The following is a 20,945-nucleotide window of genomic DNA, read 5'->3' as shown; positions in this document are numbered from 1 at the left end:
TTTTTAGAAGATACAAACAGTGATGGGACAGGATTATTTTAAAAACATAATGTCCATCCTCTAAAACAAAACCCACCACAAAAAAAAAAAAAAAAAAAAAAAAAAAAACTAAAATATATATATATTTGTATGTGGCTAGAACAGAATATACTGCAATGATATGTATGCCATATGACATATTATAATTTTAACCTGTATACCATTCTACTAAAAGTGGTAATAGTAAGTAGTTTATACATATTTATATTTTATGGCACACAGAAATGATAAAAACTGAAATAAACTTTCTGGAACCATACAGCTTAGAGATATGCCACATATGGATGTACATAAATTTTCAACATTCACTTGTATTATAGGAGAAATGCCTATGTTCTTGCTTGTCCCAATTAAAAAATGTGACTGCCTCGCCCAGTTGTTTCTGTTAATGGTCTCTTGATAGGTAGCAAAATGTATGAGCTTGATTATAACAAATTAAAAACCCCACCAAAAACCCCAAAAACCTTCCACATAAAAACCCACTCACAATAACTGCAAAACATATCAAGACTCCAATTCATGAACAAAATTAGAATTGTTTTCAGTATATTGTAAGTTTCAGTGGTAACTTACATGTCCCACACCCAAAACCACTTGTCCTTGACAATCAGACAACCTGTAACATAAAACCCTGACAGCAATTTGAATTCTAACTAGAGTGCACCAGTAGGCTCCTTGGGGAGGTTTAAACCAGACTACTCCATGGTATGTGCTATCCTGTGGGGAAAGAATATAAAAGTTGATTTGTTTTTGTTTAATGACACCACTAGAGCACACTGATTAATTAATCATCAGCTAATGGATGTCAAACATATGGTTATTCTGACACATAGTCATCAGGGGAATCCCACTACATTTTTCCTAATGTAGCAAGGGATCTTTTATATGCACTTTCCCACAGACAGGAAAGCACATACCACAACCTTTGTCCAGTTGTGGTGCACTGGTTGGAATGAGAAAAAAACAAATCCGTTGAATGGGTCCACTGAGGTGGTTCGATTCTGCAACGCAAGCACCTCAGGCGAGCACTCAACCGACTGAGCTAAATCCCGCCCCTGTAGGTCTATATAAAAGATGCCTTGCTGTTAAGTAGTAGGACACAATCGAAGGGAGCTCGATGCGATAAGACGTCTAACAGCTTGTGCACACCACTTAGGAGCCGTTCTTGAACAAAGGAATAAGGTTGGCGATTTAATTTTTTCCTAATAGTCATTTTGCATCTGTACTCTGTATTCATTTAATTTCAGTCCTGACCTGTAGTATCTACTTGTTTTTTTCTGACTACTTGTGTGTACATTACCTTTACAATTGACTGTAGGATAATTAATTAGACTATTTTTAAATACATAACACCCAATTTTTAGTCTAGCCTAGTCTTAAACCAGTCAAACAATGGAAACATTAACAGAGAACATAGTTAATCAAGATAACGGGAATAACCCAACCATGCCTGAAAATTGCGAAATAAGGCTTGAAATAGAGACCACAAATGACAAGACAACAACTGACTCACCTAGGTCTCCCCCCCCCCCCCCCCCCCAAATGCCCATGACTATGACCACTGACCCACGCAACACCGAAGCGGAGGTGCCTGTCGTAGGGTCAGCTAACAACCAAGACGTTGACCCAGATGTGGAGTTTGTGTCCACAAACTCTCAAATCAACGCCATTTCCCGTGCCTTCAAACTAGCGGTAAAATCAGTTTCTAAAACCGGTATCAATACCCAACGCAGCTCTTCCAAACGAAAGGGCTCACCCAACCTGTCAAGAAATCGACCCCGAGGATAGTGACATTGAATCAGATATCCACCCCGAGGTGGTGGTTAAAAATAGGTTTCAAGTGTTAGGCAGCGACAAAAAACAGGACCCATCCGTGACAACAAAAAGGCTAAATTTCTCACGTCGCGAGTCTCCGGTAAACCGGGACTTCGCCAAGTTTTGTTCGATGGGCTTAACCCAACATTCTACGAGTACATTTTCTGGCAACAGGCCATAACAAAAATACAGACCGAAAAAAAATAACTAGGAGTCCCCCATATGTACCACGCCCAACTTGCAAATGGGGATACCTTTATTAAAGTGATAGAAAGTTCTCTTAAAGCCCTCGGATCCCAACTCCCAAGTAAACGCGGATCCTAAATCCACAAAAACCTCACTAGTCCAACTCGTGCCGGTGACCGTTGCCCCGGGGGCAACCTCCATGTTCACCAGCGTGAAACCAAAACAGGTGGATAAAGCCGTAGGCAAAAACGATTTCAAATAAAGCAAAGCACTAGCCAGAGTATTCACTCAACCATAAAAAGCCAAATTAACAAATCCCCAGCTAGCAAAAAACTAGATTTTACCAATCAACCCAGTAAAACAAAGAAAGAAGGAAACATGCTGGTCCACAAAGTCACTCAGGCGAAACCAAACTGCAAAGATACCTGCAACATGCAGCTGTCAAATCATCAGAGCAGACAGTGCAGGTCTAACAGAAGGTGCGATGTCCACCAGCAAGACACCGTTCACCTTCGGTAAACAACAAGCCGGTACTGACGTAACAGACCACTAAGCAACCTGGCATAACAGGTAGCAAGCCGAACTATCAAAATGACTCCAACTCAGGTTAAAAAGACAGTCCTTTGTTCAGAGTAGTTGCTAACAAGAAAATTTGCAATAGAAAAGTTAGGAGCCCAGTAAAACACACCAAACCACTGACAGCTGCGTCCTTCGTCAAAACTAAAATAAATAAACCATCTCAACCAGAAAAAAAAGAGTCAAGATAACCAGTCAAACCACCAAAGTGCCCAATAAGGTAGTGAACCCACCCACTAACAACAACACCTCACTGTCCCATGGACCATTTTATAAAGAGGTGACCATCAAGGCCACTGGTAGCTTGAAGCACCAGCCACAACAGCACAGCCAACACACCCCTACCCCACCAACTAACACCCATTCCAACCTAAAGTAAAGTTTCTTTTATTTAATGATGCCACTAGAGCACATTGATTTTTTATCTTATCATCGGCTATTGGATGTCAAACATATGGTCATTCTGACACTGTTTTTAGAGGAAACCCGCTGTCACTACATAGGCTACTCTTTTACGACAGGCAGCAAGGGATCTTTTATTTGCACTTCCCACAGGCAGGATAGCACAAACCATGGCCTTTGTTGAACCAGTTATGGATCACTGGTAGGTGCAAGTGGTTTACACCTACCCATTGAGCCTTGCAGAGCACTCACTCAGGGTTTGGAGTCGGTATCTGGATTAAAAATCCCATGCCTCGACTGGGATCCGAACCCAGTACCTACTAGCCTGTAGACCGATGACCCCATTCCAACCTAACCGCTCCACCGAACCTTACCAACATTTTAAACTAGTTAAATATTCTAGGCTGTCAGATAATTTATCAGTATATACAGCAGAACTGACAGCCATACATGAAGCTCTTATTTGGATTAAAACCCAAAACTACTCAAAAAGCGTTATTTTTTCAGATAGCCTCAGCTCTGTCCAATCACTGCAAACAAATAAATCTACTAGACCCGACATCATGGCAGCTATCCACCGTATACTCCACGAACTAAACCAACTTAACCTAACAGTAGTCTTTGAATGGGTCCCAGCTCACGTAGGGATAATTGGCAATGAAGTAGCTCACTACGGAGCCAAAACCGAGCTATCAATCACTAGCAAAATCAGAACACTACCACTAGGAATCACAGAACTCACGTCACAAGCAAGAAAACATTACATTAATAAATGGCAAGAAAGCTGGGATCAGACACCTAATACATGGCACTATAATATCAAGCCTAAAGTAAACTCTATAAGACCTAAACATACAAACTCTCAAGTGGATAAAACTATCACAAAACTTCGTATAGGCAAATCAATGCAACTAAACAGCTGTTCTTTCATAACCAAAAACAAAAATACAGACTGTGCATGTGGCACCCCAGAAGATACGAAACACTATCTCCTGGACTGCACACTACACCACAGCCACAGCCAACTAATGTTAGAATCATTAACCGAAGCCAACCATAAACCTATAATCATCCCTAACTTAATACTTAACCCAGATAAACACCATAAACAGAAAATCTTTAAAGCAGTCTATCAATTCGTCCAGTCCACCAAACCTAAACTCTAAAATGTCACGTACAACTCGCCCCACCAGCGTTCAACCGACGCAGCCTCCAACCCGGTTGATCGCAGGTGATATGGGGGACACGTAACATACTATTGGGCTCCGGACTCCCAGGGACAAATATTTAGAAATAACTAGCGCCCACACACCGCCCGCCTGTACGTCCTTTGGAAGAAAAAGCGACCATAAGCACTCGACCGACTATGCACTCCAATCCGAAGGATCAACGGCTAGACAGTAAAAGGCAACAGCATGGATAAGCGATACCATCAAATAAACTAAAATCAATGTTAACCTTGTTGCACCTGTGACTCCCCGGATGGAGAAGCAACCATATGCACTCGACCTGACCACGCACTCCACACCCGGCGAGAGAACGGTGCAATGATTAACAATATATACCTAGCCAACACCCCTTGCCTGTACGCCTCCCGGATGGATAAGCGACCATAAGCACTCAACCAGGACCACGCACACTCCACACCGGGAGTCCAACGGCGAGGTTTGAAGGCACGTTAGTATAAAATGTTAAAATTAGGTAACTATAGACATAAATGTTTTATTGGATTCGTGATTGGCAATTGGTATATCACACTCTCTAGTGACTTAGTGGCCCTTAAAAGGGCCGGTTTGATACTACCGTGGCCTGATAGTATTGTGAATGCGGAAGAAGTACTTCCGTATTCCACGGACCTTGAAGTGGACTCTTGTCTTCCAAAAGTTGTCTGGGTACCGAGTTGACATGCCCACCAGATTGCGTCCTATGGCCTTCTTCATACCATGATTCACAGCATTTCTCAACGTGTTAAATAAGGCTATCGTCATCTCGGCAAATCTCCATCACTAGAGTTCACTAGAATAGGGACTTAGGACAATAGGTACAACCATAACATGAAATTAGGATTCACAGACAGACAGCACGCACACTGCATCAGTACATAGGGTGCATTGACTAATGATAACAATGCACCCGCCCCCATTTAATGGCCCAGCACGTACTCTAATAAGGAGACGGACAAAAGAATACCGGTTCCGAGAACACAATTGCACTGCACCCTGGGGAAGCTGGACAAAAGAATACCAGCCTACCCTATCCAACCCCCAAATACTTGCTGCTGGTAGTCTAACTTGGTGACACTGAAGAGGAGGATGCCGTGGACCACGTGGATCAAAATTGCACACCTTTTCTCTTTGGCATATCACAATCATGCACAAACACTCATACATACGCACACCACACCACACAGACACACACACCCTAACACACACACCCACAGACAAACACAAACAGAAATACAGACACATGCATGCACACACACACACACACACACACATATTTACGTAACAGTAAGTGAAATAACCCATGTAAAGTACACTCTGGGATTCTCAAGTTCTCACTTGGCTAGTTCTGCAGGTCTTTCCTTCCATGGAGTGCTAGGTTCAACAATTTCTATCATATACTTGTATGCCAGAGCCTAAAATATCAAAATATTTAAATTAGATGCATAACATGCATATATAATTTGTATCTGTTTTAGTTAAAATTTACAATGAAAACCCCCCCCACAAAAAACAACCCCCACAAAAAAACCAACCATGCACACACTATTATACTGTGGCTGTTAAATAATAGGTATCAGTAATGTTAACAGGGATTTATCCCAGGTTTTTTCGACAAGGTCCCATGTGTGATGGGATTGAGGAAATTAGCACAATTTAATCATAGTTTTTTGTTTTGTTTTTTAATGCTATTTAATGATGCAATGCACCATTGTGAAATTAATGCATTAATACATTAGAACAGACCAAAACAAAATTTAAGAAATGTATACACCAGATTGGGAATTTTCAATGTCACTTGCTTTTGGGAAGGAGTCTGTGCTCGGTACTGCAGAATGCCTGGATAAATGGTTGGGTAATTACGACACTTACACATGAAACCTAGGACTGTCATGTCTTCCAAATAGTAGCAAGGCATCTTTTCAATAGACCAGCACCATGACTTGTATTTTAAAGGTCAGGGTATGTGCTATCTGTCTGTGGGATGGTGCATATATAAAAGATCCCTTGCTACTATTAGTACTAATGTGAGTTTTTTTCTCTAATTACCAAATGTTTGACATCCAATAGCCGATGATTAACAAGCATTCAGAGTACTGCTAAAGCAATACATGTCTAGTCTTAAAACACATTTTGAGAAACAATCATTAGATGTTCAGTGTTGATTAGTACTGTCTTCTTTTCATACTTACAATTAAACACTTCACTGCACTCTGAAAATATCTATAGATGTTTTACTTTTCTTAAGCAGACCCCTTTCAAAGATAAAGAACACCTGGCCAGGTGCTTATAAAACTTTTGGTGTCTAAGACTCAAGACTCTAAAGAGAGTCTGAGACACTAATGTCATGACATCGCTATATAAATTGTATGTGACGTCATTAGAGATTGAGTCTGGACTCTAAAAAGTTTTATAAGCACAGGCCCTGGACACTTTGATGAGCTGAGCCCGATTCTTACCAGTTTAACATATGGTATCATTTCCCACATCTGCAGATTTGTGTTGTCAATTATCAAGGGGTTGATCTTCTTTTGCATAGCTTTTATTGCTAGGAAAATAAACAAGAAAGAAAAAAATCCAATAAGGTATAGTAAATGTACTACTACTAGTATTTTTTCAAAAGTGATGCCATAACGTCCCAATAATATTGGCAACACTGATGCCAGAACAAATCAAATGTGACAAAATGTACCCATTATAATCATAGCAGTGGATAATACTGCAGACATGTATAAATTTGCTTAGTTACCTCTGGCCCATCCAGTACACCATACAGTGTGTACTAGTGTGTACTAGTGTGTACTAGTGTGTACTAGTGGTGTTCCAATGAACGATTACAATCGAAAATTGATCAGACTGACTCTTACTATGTGATTGTGTGGGAAAATGTTAACTGTAACTGTTCCTCCAGTTTACATGATAACATTGATGGAAATTAAACAGTGGTTTGGGTTTGTTTTCATGAGTACATAAAGAAAAATTATATTAAATAGTTAATACGATTAGCCATTTACAGGGTGAACATGACAATAGGTACATTGTCCTTATAATTCAAAGCCTTCTTATGGCTATGGAATTCTAACCGAATGTCAGGGTTTCTGCCAAAGGGTAAAATACATGTAGGTTTTTAGCTATGTTTTTTTTAATGTTGACCTTTTGACAAAATTAATGACTCTTATCATTACTGTATGATTTTCTTAACCCTAAACCTAACCCATTTTCTTTCTGGGATATGCCCCCATACCCCCTATTGACTGTGGTTGCATTCAGCACACATATTGTATTAGCCAATATATTTGGTAATAAATTCAATATAAAGTTGTTGTTTTGTTTTTTTCACACATTTATGGAAGAAGTCTCAAGTTGATGTATTTTATTTGGCTTTCAATAAACTAAATCTAACAGATCTGTACAATTAAAAACAAATCATCAATTTATGTTGCAGGAGGCCATCTTAAGACCCATTGTAAACAATAGCGGATGAAAATTGCCACTTGTCAGCTTTTTGACAAGCTTGAATTTCTTGTCATCTTCACTCCTGTATGCACAAATACACTTAACAAACTTTAAACATTACATTATTTAAGTGCATGAATACCAACCTCTTGTTTTGTTCCAGTCGTGAGCATCAGACAGCATGTTAATGTCATATTTATAAACTCCATGCTTCATGAAGTATTCATCAGTATTGAGCACAGCACCATCAAATTTCAGTTCCCTAGCAAAACAAAGCAACCAGCTTATTATTGATAATTTGTAAGTGTTTTGGCTTTAAATTATACATGTTAATTATACTCCTGTTATCAACAGTTAATAAAATGTATACTATCAGGGGAAGATAATCCTAACTTAAACAAAACCCCTATTATAGCAATTTTACACAAAAATGCACCATAATACATTAACATTGTATATATTATATGCACAATGAACTGCAAACCTCAATGTGAAACAAAAATTTGAGGGGAGTCATTAATTGCTCCCGTAACTTAGATACTGGGGAGCCATTTAAGATTTGATTATAAGATAAAAATTCACATGCTAAGGGAAGCTTTCTTTAACTTATTTTCATGCTTATATCCAATTACGGTTGAAGCAGGCTGTCTTGGACACACACACCTCAGCTATCTGGGCTGTCTGTCAAGGATAGTGTTAGTTGTTAGTGAGAGAGAAGAGGGTGTGGCGGTCATTAAAACTCGCTCTAGGTGGAAGCCTGTACCTACAAGCCGTATGTCAGATGGCTTAACCATGACACTACTGAGAACGGTTAAGGGAAGCTAAAAATTACTCTCCTTGAACTAGTCTCTGACGAGTGATAGGAAGCAAGTCACAGCTCCCTTTAAATGGTGTGGTCTGCTGTAGTAGCATTTGTTTGTGTTTTTAAAAACATTTCTACAGGAAATTTATATCCAAACAAATGTTCATATTTTGTCAGTCTGCTCAAGAAAACCTATAGGTATAGTAATTGTATTTCTCCCAAATAATTTATGTTATTGTTATTAATTTTTGCAAAAATACTGACAACATATTGCACAGTTGTAATCTAAATTAAAAGTAAATAAGACAGTTACCTGGCCAGAGTGGACTTTCCACTGCCAGGCAGACCTCTTAATATGATCATCAACAACTGACCACGGTCAAGGTACTTCCTTTTTACCCAGGCTATCTCATCAGGCGTGTAGAAAGTAGCCAACGATTCCTTCGACTCGACTACCCGAGATGTCAGAACTGGCTCACTGCCATTATTCATAGCGGCATGAGAGTAGAGAGCCTGACTGGTAGTAGTGATAGTGGTGGTACATGAACATGTAGTGGCATACGCACCAGAACTGGTCCCAGAAGAAATGAAAGCACCCCTCGATAGACCACCAAGTTCAGCACCTGACTGTGATGAAAAACCATTAACTGGAATCGGTCTGAGCATGAACTGTCGTAAGGGCAGCCTGTACCCGGAGTGTGAAAAGCCAGACTGTTGTGAAGGATACGTTGGTGTGACCATTCTCCAAGGGCGATGCTGTGGTCCTTTTGGGGTTAGAAACATGGGGCTGCCTTCTGAAGGACAATACGTCTGTGATGATGGTTTGGCAAAACGTGGAATAAATTCAGGTGCCTTTGGTGAGAGATGAGCGAGAGAAATATTGCTGCCTTTTTCGGAACACTGTTCGCATTCAGGGTTATCACGGACACTACCGACATCTGCAGGACTTCCAGAAATGGTTTCTTTCATGCTAGATAAACATGACTGTTCCCCACTTTCACAAAGTTTACTATCTTCATCACAGTTAATGTGATCAGAGTTTATGTGGGCACTACAGGCACATGTATTTTTTTCCATGACTTTGGTTTCCAAAGAACATAAATGTGAATCTGTCCTTGGATCTGCTATGAATACTGACGAACCAACATCCGGTTTTGTGCACTTCCCCACCAAGGATTCCGAAGTTTCACTCACTGATGTATACATAAAAGTAGATGAACAAATTTCTTGTTTTTCCCCACAAGCAGAAAAAGTTATATTTCCTTTTGAGTTTTCTGAACGAGAATTACAACTGTTTGTTTCAGCACAGTGCACTGCAGCTTTATCCAGCCCAGACACAGTATCACCCCTGCAGTGGCAATCGAGAGAAAACATGTCTGTACTGGTTTTATCGGAGACACACCTGCTGCAATTCCCACCACCTGTGATCAGTTCTCGGTCAATGACATCAACAGCTGTGTGTACAAACACATTTCTACTATCTGTGTCTGCAGTACAATCAGTGCTGTTATCATTAACACAAATACTGTCCGTCAACAATGGCTCGGAAACACAGCTTGTATTATCTTCATCCTTTGAAACAGACATGTCTGGCGAGGAAAAAGGCACACTAGGACAGACACTGTCTGCATTTAAATACACTGACATGTAAGACTGCAATGTGATGTCTTTGACGTCCGCATTAAGATATGGATTTATAAAATCCAAGCTTATATCATCAGTGGGAGAGTCTGTGTTTATTTTATTATTATCTGGAGAAATATTTGCATAGCTTCGACTCTTAGTCATTTCTATTTTAAGATCTTGTTTATTAGCAGTTATATTCATGGATTCATGGACGCTTGCACTCAAACCAGCTCCCGCAATCTCCAGATCACCGAGTACTGGAGAATCCTTGTTTTCATCTATGAGACTACAAGCGATCAGGGCTAAATCGGGTCGAGTTGTCTCCCTTCCTTGAGGAGCACAGTCATGGCATAATGAGAGAAGCATATCCATACTTTGTCCCTCTAAAAAGAAATAGCATATAAGTTCTAGTAACTGTATAAAAATTAACATGTAATTGTACATAGTAATAGTAGTATGCACCAAGTAACACCTAGGTGGTGGTACTGCACAGAAACTGCCAGTGAAGTTTAAAAAACAAAATCCACATTAAATCACAGCCACAGAACACCCATCGGAGTTCTGCCAATGGCAGTCAATGCTGATCGGGTTCAACTGGCAATTTAAACTTCCACCAACCACTATTGTTGCCGAATGTCATGTGCTGTTGACCATGTTATAAAAACCATGAATTTCACACTGTATTCCTCTTTAACATGCAGCTCCGGCACTCACCAAATTTACCAACTGTCAATTTTTAAAACAATTGCGCAAGTTTTATTTTAATTTGGTGAAATAATTTTGTGTAATAATTGATATTTTGTTAAAAAATAACTGTTTAATGGACAATTTTGTGTAATAATTGATATTTTGTTAAAAAATAACGTTTAATGGACAATTTGGTGTAATGTTCTGCTGACCCAAAGCTAGCACTGACTTTCTATTTGAATATAAAATTCTACTTCACTTGTATGCATTATCCAACTTCGTAGTTAAATTTTTATTTTTTTTATTTGTGGTGATCGAAATATATCCGTTCTTTTTTTTTCAATAATATTTCTTGCATGTATATATTATTATTATCAGGGGCGTGCGCAGGAAATTTTGCAGGGGGGGGTCGAGGTGTCTGGCGAAGCCCGACACCGCGAGCGCCGCAGGCATGAAGCCCGTGGTGGGCCCTCCCCCCAAAAATTTTGAAAAATTTACCCCTTCTAGGGCTATTCTGAGGTGTTTTCTGCTGGCTAGCCGAGCTGCTTTCTGACCACATTTTTTTGGAAAGAAATTACATTAAAAATCGGGATATGAAAAAAAAAATTGCCTCGAGCAGGGGGGTTCGACCCCCAAACCCCCCATGCGCACGCGGCTGATTATTATACTAAAACTGGAATAAAAAAGATGCCTTGAAAGAAAATAAAGCCGGAATAAAAATGAAATTTTAAAACATGCTGTAGTGTCATTAAAGGGACGTTCCTGAGTTGCTGCAATTTTTAAGATGTTATCGACCAACAGAGACTTTTTAACTAGTGTAATTACATATCAAATATATTTTTCTGCATAAAATATTTGTGGCTGTATATTAAACATGTTTCTGATCATTCTAATATTTGTACTAAGTTAAATTTTATTTTATTTCATAAAATATAGTTTTTTCGTACGTACAAAATTATTTGAAAACAAAATCTAGTTTGGATTTCTTACAAATATTAAGACGACCAGAAACACATTGAATATACAGACATTGATATTCTAAACAAGAAAATATATTTAATATGTAAGTTTAATCGTAAAAATATTTTATTAGTCGGAAAGTCTTACAATGCAGTAAACTCAGGAATGTCCCTTTAAACAAATATTTTCCTTTCCTTCAAAAAAATTCAACAACAGTTTTGATTTTATTTCCACTGAACTGCATGCAGACTTTAATTTTTGAAGTAACAATCACCTTCCCATTTACATTCAGCCAGCACCATGTGGATGACATCTGCCTCAATCTGATCCTTAAAAATATCTTGCATGTGTTGGAAAAGCTGGTCTCTGTGTTGAGCTTTACTGACAGCTGAAGCAGCTGCCACCTGTAATGGCTGTTCCATTGGACTATAATTCCGGTTTCTTGGTGGACGAGGCATGGCGCTTGTCAATATTTGAGTTTGTTAAAAATATTGAATACAGGAATACATTTTGCTTTTCTCTTTATCATGTTTTAAATATTGTAACTTCCTCCACCTCACTTTTGGAAAAATCTGCAAAGAAAAAGATAACATGTATATGCATACATGTATACAGTATGAATACAGGGCTCGAATTTAAATGACGACACTGCATGACGGCAATTGTCGCCGATGAAATATAAGGTTTGGAGATAAACATTACTGCCGTCGGTAAAGCTCCACAACAATGTATTCACCTGGTGTAGATTATCAGCCCAGTATTTAACATTTGTACATTTAAAATAGGTCTACCTTTCAGTCAGTCCAATAGCCGATGATTAATAAATCAACGAAATGACTAGGGTACGAAATGACTTTTCACAATGTTACGAAATGACTAGGGTACGAAATAACTTGGGTATGAAATGACTTTTTGCAATGGTACGAAATGACAAAGCCCAAGGTACGAATTGACCTGGCAGCATGGTACGAAATGTTACATGTATGGTACGATATGACTTGGGTACAAAGTGTCACTATGATTCATTTATACGTAAATTAAAAAAATACAAAATTTGGCAATCGAACATTACAAAGAGTCCCAATAAAAAACCGGTTTAATAGAAACAGATATGTAGAAATTGGACTACACGATTTATATATCAAACCAATGTAAGTCTTACATCACGTCACATGTTAAACTTGACAATCACTTCCTCAACACTTTTACAAAAACTGCGCATAGTTATGCGCATATGTCTACTCCATAAACGTTCTTTTCATTGGCTACGAAAAAGTTAACATTGCGATGTCTTTTGGCATATTTATGAAAATTACAGACTTGTTAACACGTTAGGTTGACATGTTTTGTTACAAACACTATTAACTAATAACCCTATTTAAAAGACAATAAAGTGCAAAAGCAGATACACGAATATTTAAAAATATTCTTTTATTTCATTGTCCATAACCTGTGCATAACGTGAACCAATCAAAGACGTGGTAGTTTATTTCTTGGGAATGCGCAAACCACTGATTCGCGCCGTTTCCTGCTAACTTTGAGTGCTATTTATGTTGTTTTGTTTTATAACAAAAGAAGAACGTTAATAACATTTACCAAATTAGGTAAGCATCGTGGCGGATTGTTTTACAATCTAGCTGAACTAATACCAACAACAAAGCACCATCCCAGGTGCGATGTGCATAAACCACATATTGAGACAGTTTCGATTCATCATGGCTGCTATCGCTAGATCCCCGAGCCAATTCGTGAAAATAAACTTAACTTTAGTCTTAACCGCTTACTTTTTGTTCCTTTTCCCTTGTTTCCTTTTAAAAAGATTTAAGATTGTGATATTTATATTTCTAGCTACAAGACTACATGAATATCATTTCATCTTATGAACTGAGCCTGGATTAAAGAAATGTGATTTGTGATGATTTGTAAAATTGTATTTATTTTCAGAATGATGATGGTTAAGTGTAGTTCATTAAAACAAACCTCAAGGTTTGTCTTGATAAACTAAGTTAACCCTAAAGTATCTAAGGCCTGTATTCTTTTTGAACTAATAACATTAGTAGTGGCCAAGATAAAGCAAAATGCCACATTTGAGAAAATACATTATTTGTGAATTCAGTAGCTTGCAGGGTTCGATCTTAACGGTAGTCTGAGACTACTTGAAAATTAACAGGACTATCTGCTGCTGCTGCAAATACTTAGTCCATCGGACCACCTGGAATTTTAAAATTTATTTGGTACAAATGTAACATTTTGTGGATCTCCTGACCCTGCTGACTTATTTCAAACAGCAGAAACAGAGATGTAATTGTTCAGGAAACAATTGTATTGCGCATAACTTGACTGGACCCCATATAACATTCATGCTAGTACGCGATGCAAATTATTTTGGTCTGAACTGTTGCCGCATCCGGTCTAAACTGAGCATGCATACAGACTTATTACAGTGTTAAAATTTTGGGCAGTATCCCAGTTGGATACTAACATTTTAAAATCTGATATCCCACCTGAGAATTTAGTATCCCGTTTAAATGAAATTCATAAATAACATCAAAACAAACTTGGACGACATTGTTACTTAACTTCACCAGTAAATGATGACTTTCATTGTTTCAGTGAAAAATAAAAATGCAGGATTAAAAAACAAAAAACAACTTTATATGGTATCCCGGTGGGATACTGGGTTATTGAAGTCTGGTATCTAAAATTAAATTCTGGTATCTCCGGGATATCGGGATACCGTTAATCTCGAACACTGGCATACGTCACACATTTTGTAGTCGATGCAGTCTTCCGACAAAATATAATCACATTGAAATCGGAACATAACCAGATTCCTCACACATTTTCATAGAATAGTAGTTTAATTTACCAATGTCTCGTCTGAATGAAACTACTGCGAAGTTGACCATTCTCAGCAAAACAATAATTATGTATAGATGGGCAATTGTTGCAGGCTTTCGTAAAACAGTACATGCGTCACTGAAGTTAAATTTAGGTGAGGTTTTCCAATAGAAATGCTGATATTGTACATATTAATTTTCACGGAAATGTCACTTTTACCCATTTTAACAAATAAAACTGGGTGGTATACCGTATATACTGTTCGGTAATGACATTCTGTCAATAACGATTTACTGTACCGAGCAAAATACTGAAATTTCGGTATTGAAAAATGTTTTATGCCATTAGTAAAGCACTAACGCACACAAAATGGCGGAAAAAACCCAGAGAGTTGAGGGCCTTGTGTATGGAATTTATTTTTATTTAGATGAAATTAGCAGGTGAAACTCAACTCTGGAATGCATTTAACCTTTAGACTACTACTGGATTAATTTTTGACAAAAAACACATTGAGTGGGTACAAGTTTATAAAGTTTACTCACATATTGATTTGATGTGTTTAAGTATGAATTGATATATTATAATTATGAATAGTATTACAGTACATGCTTAATGATTTACCCAGTAATAAATGATCAAAATAACAAACCAGAACATTATTTTAACTCTACATTATTACAAAATATGGACCACATGAAACATCAAGTAACTATCTGAAATTAAAGCCAGGTAATCATGTTAACACCCTGAAAAAATGGTGAAGATCTAACCCTGACTTGTGTGGTATGATCAGAAAGCTATTTATGTATAGTTTTCAAAACTGTTGACAATTCTTAGATGTACACCTAAAATCACATTTTAGACTTCAACAAGGGTAACATTTTGTTAAAAATATCCCTTTTTTTTTAGACAGTATATTTTTTTCTTGAAGACATATATATTAAACAACAAGTAGTAAAATATACTTTATATATTTACCAAATTTTTGTCACTTTTAAATATTATAAGTAATTAGTAGTAATTAATTAAAATATACTTGTGGTGTCCCTCCGTTACTTATCCCTATGTTACTGAAAAACATGATTTTTCTATATATATTTTATGTCGAAGCAAATTTTTAAAGATTTTTGTAATCCATATCATCAACTAATTAGTAATTTAGCTTTGAAGTATGAATAAGATAGTTTTTAAAAAATTTAGTCATTGTGAGAGACCATTTAAAAACCTATATTTCTGTTACCTGGTAATGGAGGAGCATTTGTACCAAATGTACATTAAAACAGTTCATGTGATAAATCCAACTTGAAAAAACGTGTGTGTATTTTGATTAAATGAACTAAAATAATTAATCTAACATCAACTTCTGCAAGTCTTTAGCTATCACTTTCCAAGGGATTACAGCTACTAATTGGGGCGATAAAATTACTATAGGAGAATAGGAGGTGTTACCTGATCATTTTGTACCTGTTGTATCAAAATGATGAGTATCTCTACTTAAGGCAGACTAAGAGTAATTAATTTACTTCACACATAAGTGCTAATTAAAAGCCCAAGGGAAATAAATTGAAATTTTAAACAACATGGAATGCACCCTACCAATTTTTCATGGATCAAGGAAGCTTCTCACCAAATTTAGTAGGAGATGTTCTAGATGTGAAGAAATTACATTGTCAAAATGTATGCATGTCTATGAATATGACTGAGTAAACGTTACCACTCCGGCACAAACAGATTGCACCAAAACTGAGGCAGTAATGGGTGTGTCCAAAATAAATATGCCCAAATTAAGTACAAACATTCTAATTTCAAAATCAATGGACCCCACCTTCACCCCCCACCCTTAAAAAGAGACTTTGGAAAGACCTGCCCCTTATTTTGCTCCTTAATATCTGGTACCAAAACGTTGGTGCGATGTACAAGCTGACTAATCTTTTGTGTACATGTAATTGAACCAGAGGAGATGTTGTTACTCTGTCTGAATTTCACTAGCATTCATCTTGGTGAACTGATCAAAGTTTTAATATTATTTTAATACAGATTTTCATATATCTGCAGGGGTGCAGAATTGGAAAAATATTTCACTAGCCCGCCAAACCAGAAGTAATTAAAGTTTACTAGCCCGCAAGAATTTCTACTAGTCTGTAGAAAATATCTAACCTATAGAAAACATACTTTTTTTTGGCAATTTTTTAATGTGTGTGTGTGTGTGTGGTGTATTTAATTAATGACAAAAATATTATAAAGGACACTTGGTACAATGTAAGTTATTAACATCACATGGCAAATTAACGAAATCAAACCCCAAACCTTGATTGGCAAATCAATACATATTGAAATATTATGATCAAGACTACATTATTCACATTTCTTTCATATAGATTTACAAAATTCAAGTGACATTCTGCAAGTATTTAGTAGAATGATCTATTCAAAACGCACTGGCAACATACTTTCAACGTAAACATTTTTTTTTTTTTAGCAACTATTGACTTTTAATCAGCCCTGTTTCCTGGGAATTAAGCTAAATCGGAACCACTATCAAAACGGAAACAATTTTTGTTAGCCAAAATGGAACCAATTTGGCTATAACGGCACCTAAGTGTATTGGCAAAAATTATACTTTTTATATATATATATATATATATATATATATATTTATTTTTTTGAGCTGTAACATCATTTCAGTGCATTGGTAAAATTGATTGCATTTCACCAACTTCTAGCTAGCTGCTAATACTTCTATTGGGCTATATGGGCTATTTTCACAAAAAGGGGTAAATAATGGTTTAGACATTGCAGCTCCAATTGTTTCCACAAAACCGCATATAATGTAACTAAATAGAGATGCACATAAAAAACATCACTTGATGCACTGGATATGATATTTGGCCATGCAGATGCATTAGAAAAGCTTGTAGTTAAAAATGTCCACTCTGTTATTGTGTACAAAAGCACATGTTATCGTTATGGCATAGCAAAACTCTAAAATACTACATTTGCCTCTTAAACTGCAAAATGTAAGTAAACCACTCAAAAAACTAAGTTTCTTAAATTTTAATTTAAAATATGCAATTTTATTTCATCTAGTATCAATGTGTCAAGTAGCCTTGTGCTTGAAGCATGTATTGGGTTACTGTAAAAAAAAGTACTAGAATTTTGTGCGGAACAAGGGTAGTCATAGACGCTACCCGTTATCTCAGAAACGAGCAGCTTGACCCCCAATTTTTTCTGATTCATTTTAAGTTTGAGGGGTGGTAGTATTTATATCTGTGGCGTTTATGTCGGTTGATATGTTGCAGGTAGGAATTTTAGCCACATATGTTACTATTGTCGTCTATGGGATTTGATTTGGTAGAATACACCCTAAAATAACATCTACATGTATTGTTCATGGATAAAGAAATTAAGTTTTGCAGTCAGCTTCAATGTACACTCTCTCATTTCAGATGCCTTTTGTTAGCAAGTGGGGCTAAAGATGAGCAAGAGTATTAAAGTTGTTTATCCACCTGGATGCAAAGATGTTAATGAAGAACTCGGCAAAGATGAACTTGTTAAGCGACTCAAGGTGAGGTCATTTCTCTTGCGCCTGGTAAAATCCAGCAGCAAATATAGTTTTAGTCTCCTACCTGTCTGTCTGTCAATCTGTGTCCCACATATAGTTTTCCAGACATTTTTTTTGGCAATGTCTCAAGATATTATTGAACAGAAGTATTGTTTATTATAGCTTTATCATGTACCGAGTCGACTTTCTAATGGTGATTTACTAATTTTTCACACATACGGCCCTTGAATTTAGCAGACAAACTTTGTTGGAGCCAGGTAGGGGACATGCATTGCTTGAAATTAAGTAGCAGTGCTCTCAGAATGGTTGTTTGTGTTGGGATGTTGTTTCACATGTAGCAAGGTGATCGACTTTCCTGATTGTTTACAATGGGTTAGAGATTCTAGATTGCTAAATATTACATGTATAGACATAAAAAAAAGAGGATATTTTTTTCTGAATTCTGGATATTAACGCTAATGCATATATTGAGAAGGTTATTGTTTTTTAACTTACCAGAGGTTACCACATGTCAAGAATCATACTGGGGAAAATTAACAAGCAGACAGTATTTTATTTTTTTTATTTCATTATTTTATTTCTATACAAAGTTCTTTTCTTTTTTTTCTTTTTCTTTTTTTGTAAGAAATTACATGTATGGATTCCCTGTTTATTAATTACTGTTTTGTGATGACCTTTTTCCAGTTGTTGGCGAGGGCGTTCCAAGACATGGGACAGGACGGCAATGAGCAGTACTCGGGCCTGGCCATCATGCTGGCCACTGACTTCTACACTGACCACCCCAACAAGGATGTCCGACTGCTTGTGGCGTGCTGCATTGCCGACGTTTTCCGAATATTTGCACCTGAAGCACCATACAAAGACGCCGACCACCTGAAGGTAAAGAGAAATATTTGTAACTTTGGCATTAGCTGAAAATAATTATGCAGCTTTCACCTACCTCATCCTGTAAAACATTTCATTAAAATTGTGTAAAAATTAAAAATGTTAATATGTACATCATTTAGAGTTTGAGCTGGACAAACATATTTGTTAGAAATTTGATCATGACTTTGTTTTTAAAGGGGTTTGATTTAGCTCAGTTGGTTGAGTGCTTATATTTAAAGCCGCACACCCTAGTTCCATCCAGCGAAAATAAATTATAATTTGGTTAATCTACAAACCTTAACACACTTAGATCACGTTTTTATCAAATGGAGTGAAAAAGCAGGTTTTATATCGATAAATACCATGGGAATCCCCATGTCCCAATTGCTTGAAATAATTTTGAAAGTTTGTATTCTGATGTCACCGGTAGATGTCGCTCGAAGCACAACAATGCCTACGTCACGACAAATTTCACAGACTTGGGGTGCGTTCGTTTCACCTCTCCTGGACATGTTCCAACTGTTCTGTCCTGGTTGTATCCCCTCTCCAGATTTCATAAGACTTAGCAAAATTATTGGGTTTTAAGGGTTTGTAACGTTTTGTATTGAGACACTTACTTGTCTGAACTTTATTGTTACTGAAAATGTTCACGGACTGTGAAGAAAAATCTCACAAATGAACAACAACAAATCGGATGTTGATTGCACGAACCGTGCACGAGAAAACAAACCGAACCAAAATGATAACGGTCACGTGATATACCAACGTCTGTGACATTGAAATGGAAATATCTCCTCTAAAAGTAGATTGGACCTCGCTTGCTTAACGCTTTTTTCTCGACAACACGTCTTGTGAAAAAATGTAAAAAAAGCATTTCGTGGTTTTACAAACATCAGGATTACCAAAAAGCACTTCAGGTGAATGGAAATGTGTATTCTAAATAATAAAATGTAAGTAAAGTGCAATTTTATTTGTGAAAAATGGGGTTTAATAGCGAAAAACAACGCCGTAATGGTTAACAAATAAATGTAACTAGGGTGTGTCCCTTTAAGAGATAATTGCATTCAACGTGATCTCCATCTTCATGAAAATAGAAAAAATTTATATAGCAATTTAGAGTAGATTAACTAGTGAAAATAGCTATTATATCACGCCTGTAAAAATGGTTTACAATTTCATTAATAATCTTGATGACCATTATTTCAAAATAATATAGTCTAAATAATTAAGATGGAAAATTATACTTGAAATTTAAAAGCTATCAAAGCTGTCAAGTGTGAAAATTTGAAGGTGTGTTTATGGTAGTTGTTTACATACATATTTGTGCTTGTTTTGTTTTTACTCTCTTTCCATTACATTTTCAGGAGGAAAAAATTAAAGTAAATGGAATGTGTCGAGTTTATAAGAAGTCACTGTAATTATACTTAATTACACTTGTAAGTGCAAATTACACATGATTTGTTTTGTATTTGCAGGAAATCTTCATGTTCCTGACCAAACAGCTACGAGGACTAGAAGATCCAGACGCGCCATCTTTTAAACGTTACTTCTACCTGCTAGAGGTAGGTCTACAAAGGATTTCTGAAATTACTGCTACAGGGCTCAAACTTAAGAATTTGTCTCCCACTACAATTTTTAAAAGAATTGCCATGGGTGAAACAGCCCACCGACGGCAATTTTTAAAAGAATTGCCATGGGTGAAACAGCCCACCGATACCAATTTTGAGCCTGCCTATGGCAAATTTCTTTTTAAAGTGACATTTGCAGAAAATATAACTGAAAGGTTATTTTGCTGTATGTAAACATATTTCAAATGTGAAAATATTGGCAGATTATGTACACCAGATGTATATATTTTGCCATTGATGAGGAGTTTTAATAGCATAGAGTTTTCAGTTAAAAA

The 20,945-nt window shown here is 36.9% G+C and overlaps 2 protein-coding genes across 9 annotated transcripts in view; one reads left to right on the top strand and one right to left on the bottom strand.

Annotated features, from left to right (window-relative positions):
- The window catches only part of LOC121373902, a 40,185-nt gene extending 27,198 nt beyond the window's left edge, over nt 1–12,987 (bottom strand). For 2 of the 3 annotated variants that reach the window (XM_041500711.1, XM_041500714.1), the window contains exons 1-6: nt 12,935–12,987; nt 12,047–12,344; nt 8,813–10,508; nt 7,844–7,959; nt 6,701–6,789; nt 5,580–5,656 (exon numbers count right to left, since the gene is read on the bottom strand). In XM_041500711.1, the coding sequence (XP_041356645.1) occupies nt 5,580–5,656; nt 6,701–6,789; nt 7,844–7,959; nt 8,813–10,508; nt 12,047–12,230 (2,162 nt within the window). In that variant the 5' untranslated portion in view covers nt 12,231–12,344; nt 12,935–12,987. Of the gene's footprint in view, nt 1–5,579; nt 5,657–6,700; nt 6,790–7,843; nt 7,960–8,812; nt 10,509–12,046; nt 12,494–12,934 lie in introns of those variants that run through there. The other variant, XM_041500712.1, reaches the window with a different exon arrangement.
- Nucleotides 12,988–13,258: 271 nt separating this feature from the next.
- LOC121376512 (sister chromatid cohesion protein PDS5 homolog B-like) overlaps nt 13,259–20,945 on the top strand; it is a 53,425-nt gene continuing 45,738 nt past the window's right edge. For 5 of the 6 annotated variants that reach the window (XM_041504407.1, XM_041504406.1, XM_041504402.1 and 2 more), the window contains exons 1-4: nt 13,260–13,376; nt 18,060–18,178; nt 18,860–19,054; nt 20,518–20,604. In XM_041504407.1, the coding sequence (XP_041360341.1) occupies nt 18,089–18,178; nt 18,860–19,054; nt 20,518–20,604 (372 nt within the window). In that variant the 5' untranslated portion in view covers nt 13,260–13,376; nt 18,060–18,088. Of the gene's footprint in view, nt 13,377–18,059; nt 18,179–18,859; nt 19,055–20,517; nt 20,605–20,945 lie in introns of all 6 variants that reach the window. The other variant, XM_041504404.1, reaches the window with a different exon arrangement.

The sequence above is a fragment of the Gigantopelta aegis genome, chromosome 6 (genome assembly GCF_016097555.1).
Source record: "Gigantopelta aegis isolate Gae_Host chromosome 6, Gae_host_genome, whole genome shotgun sequence".
NCBI classification, from domain to species: Eukaryota; Metazoa; Mollusca; class Gastropoda; order Neomphalida; family Peltospiridae; genus Gigantopelta; species Gigantopelta aegis.
Note: the sequence above shows the minus strand (reverse complement) of the source record. Positions and strands in the feature narration are given on the sequence as shown.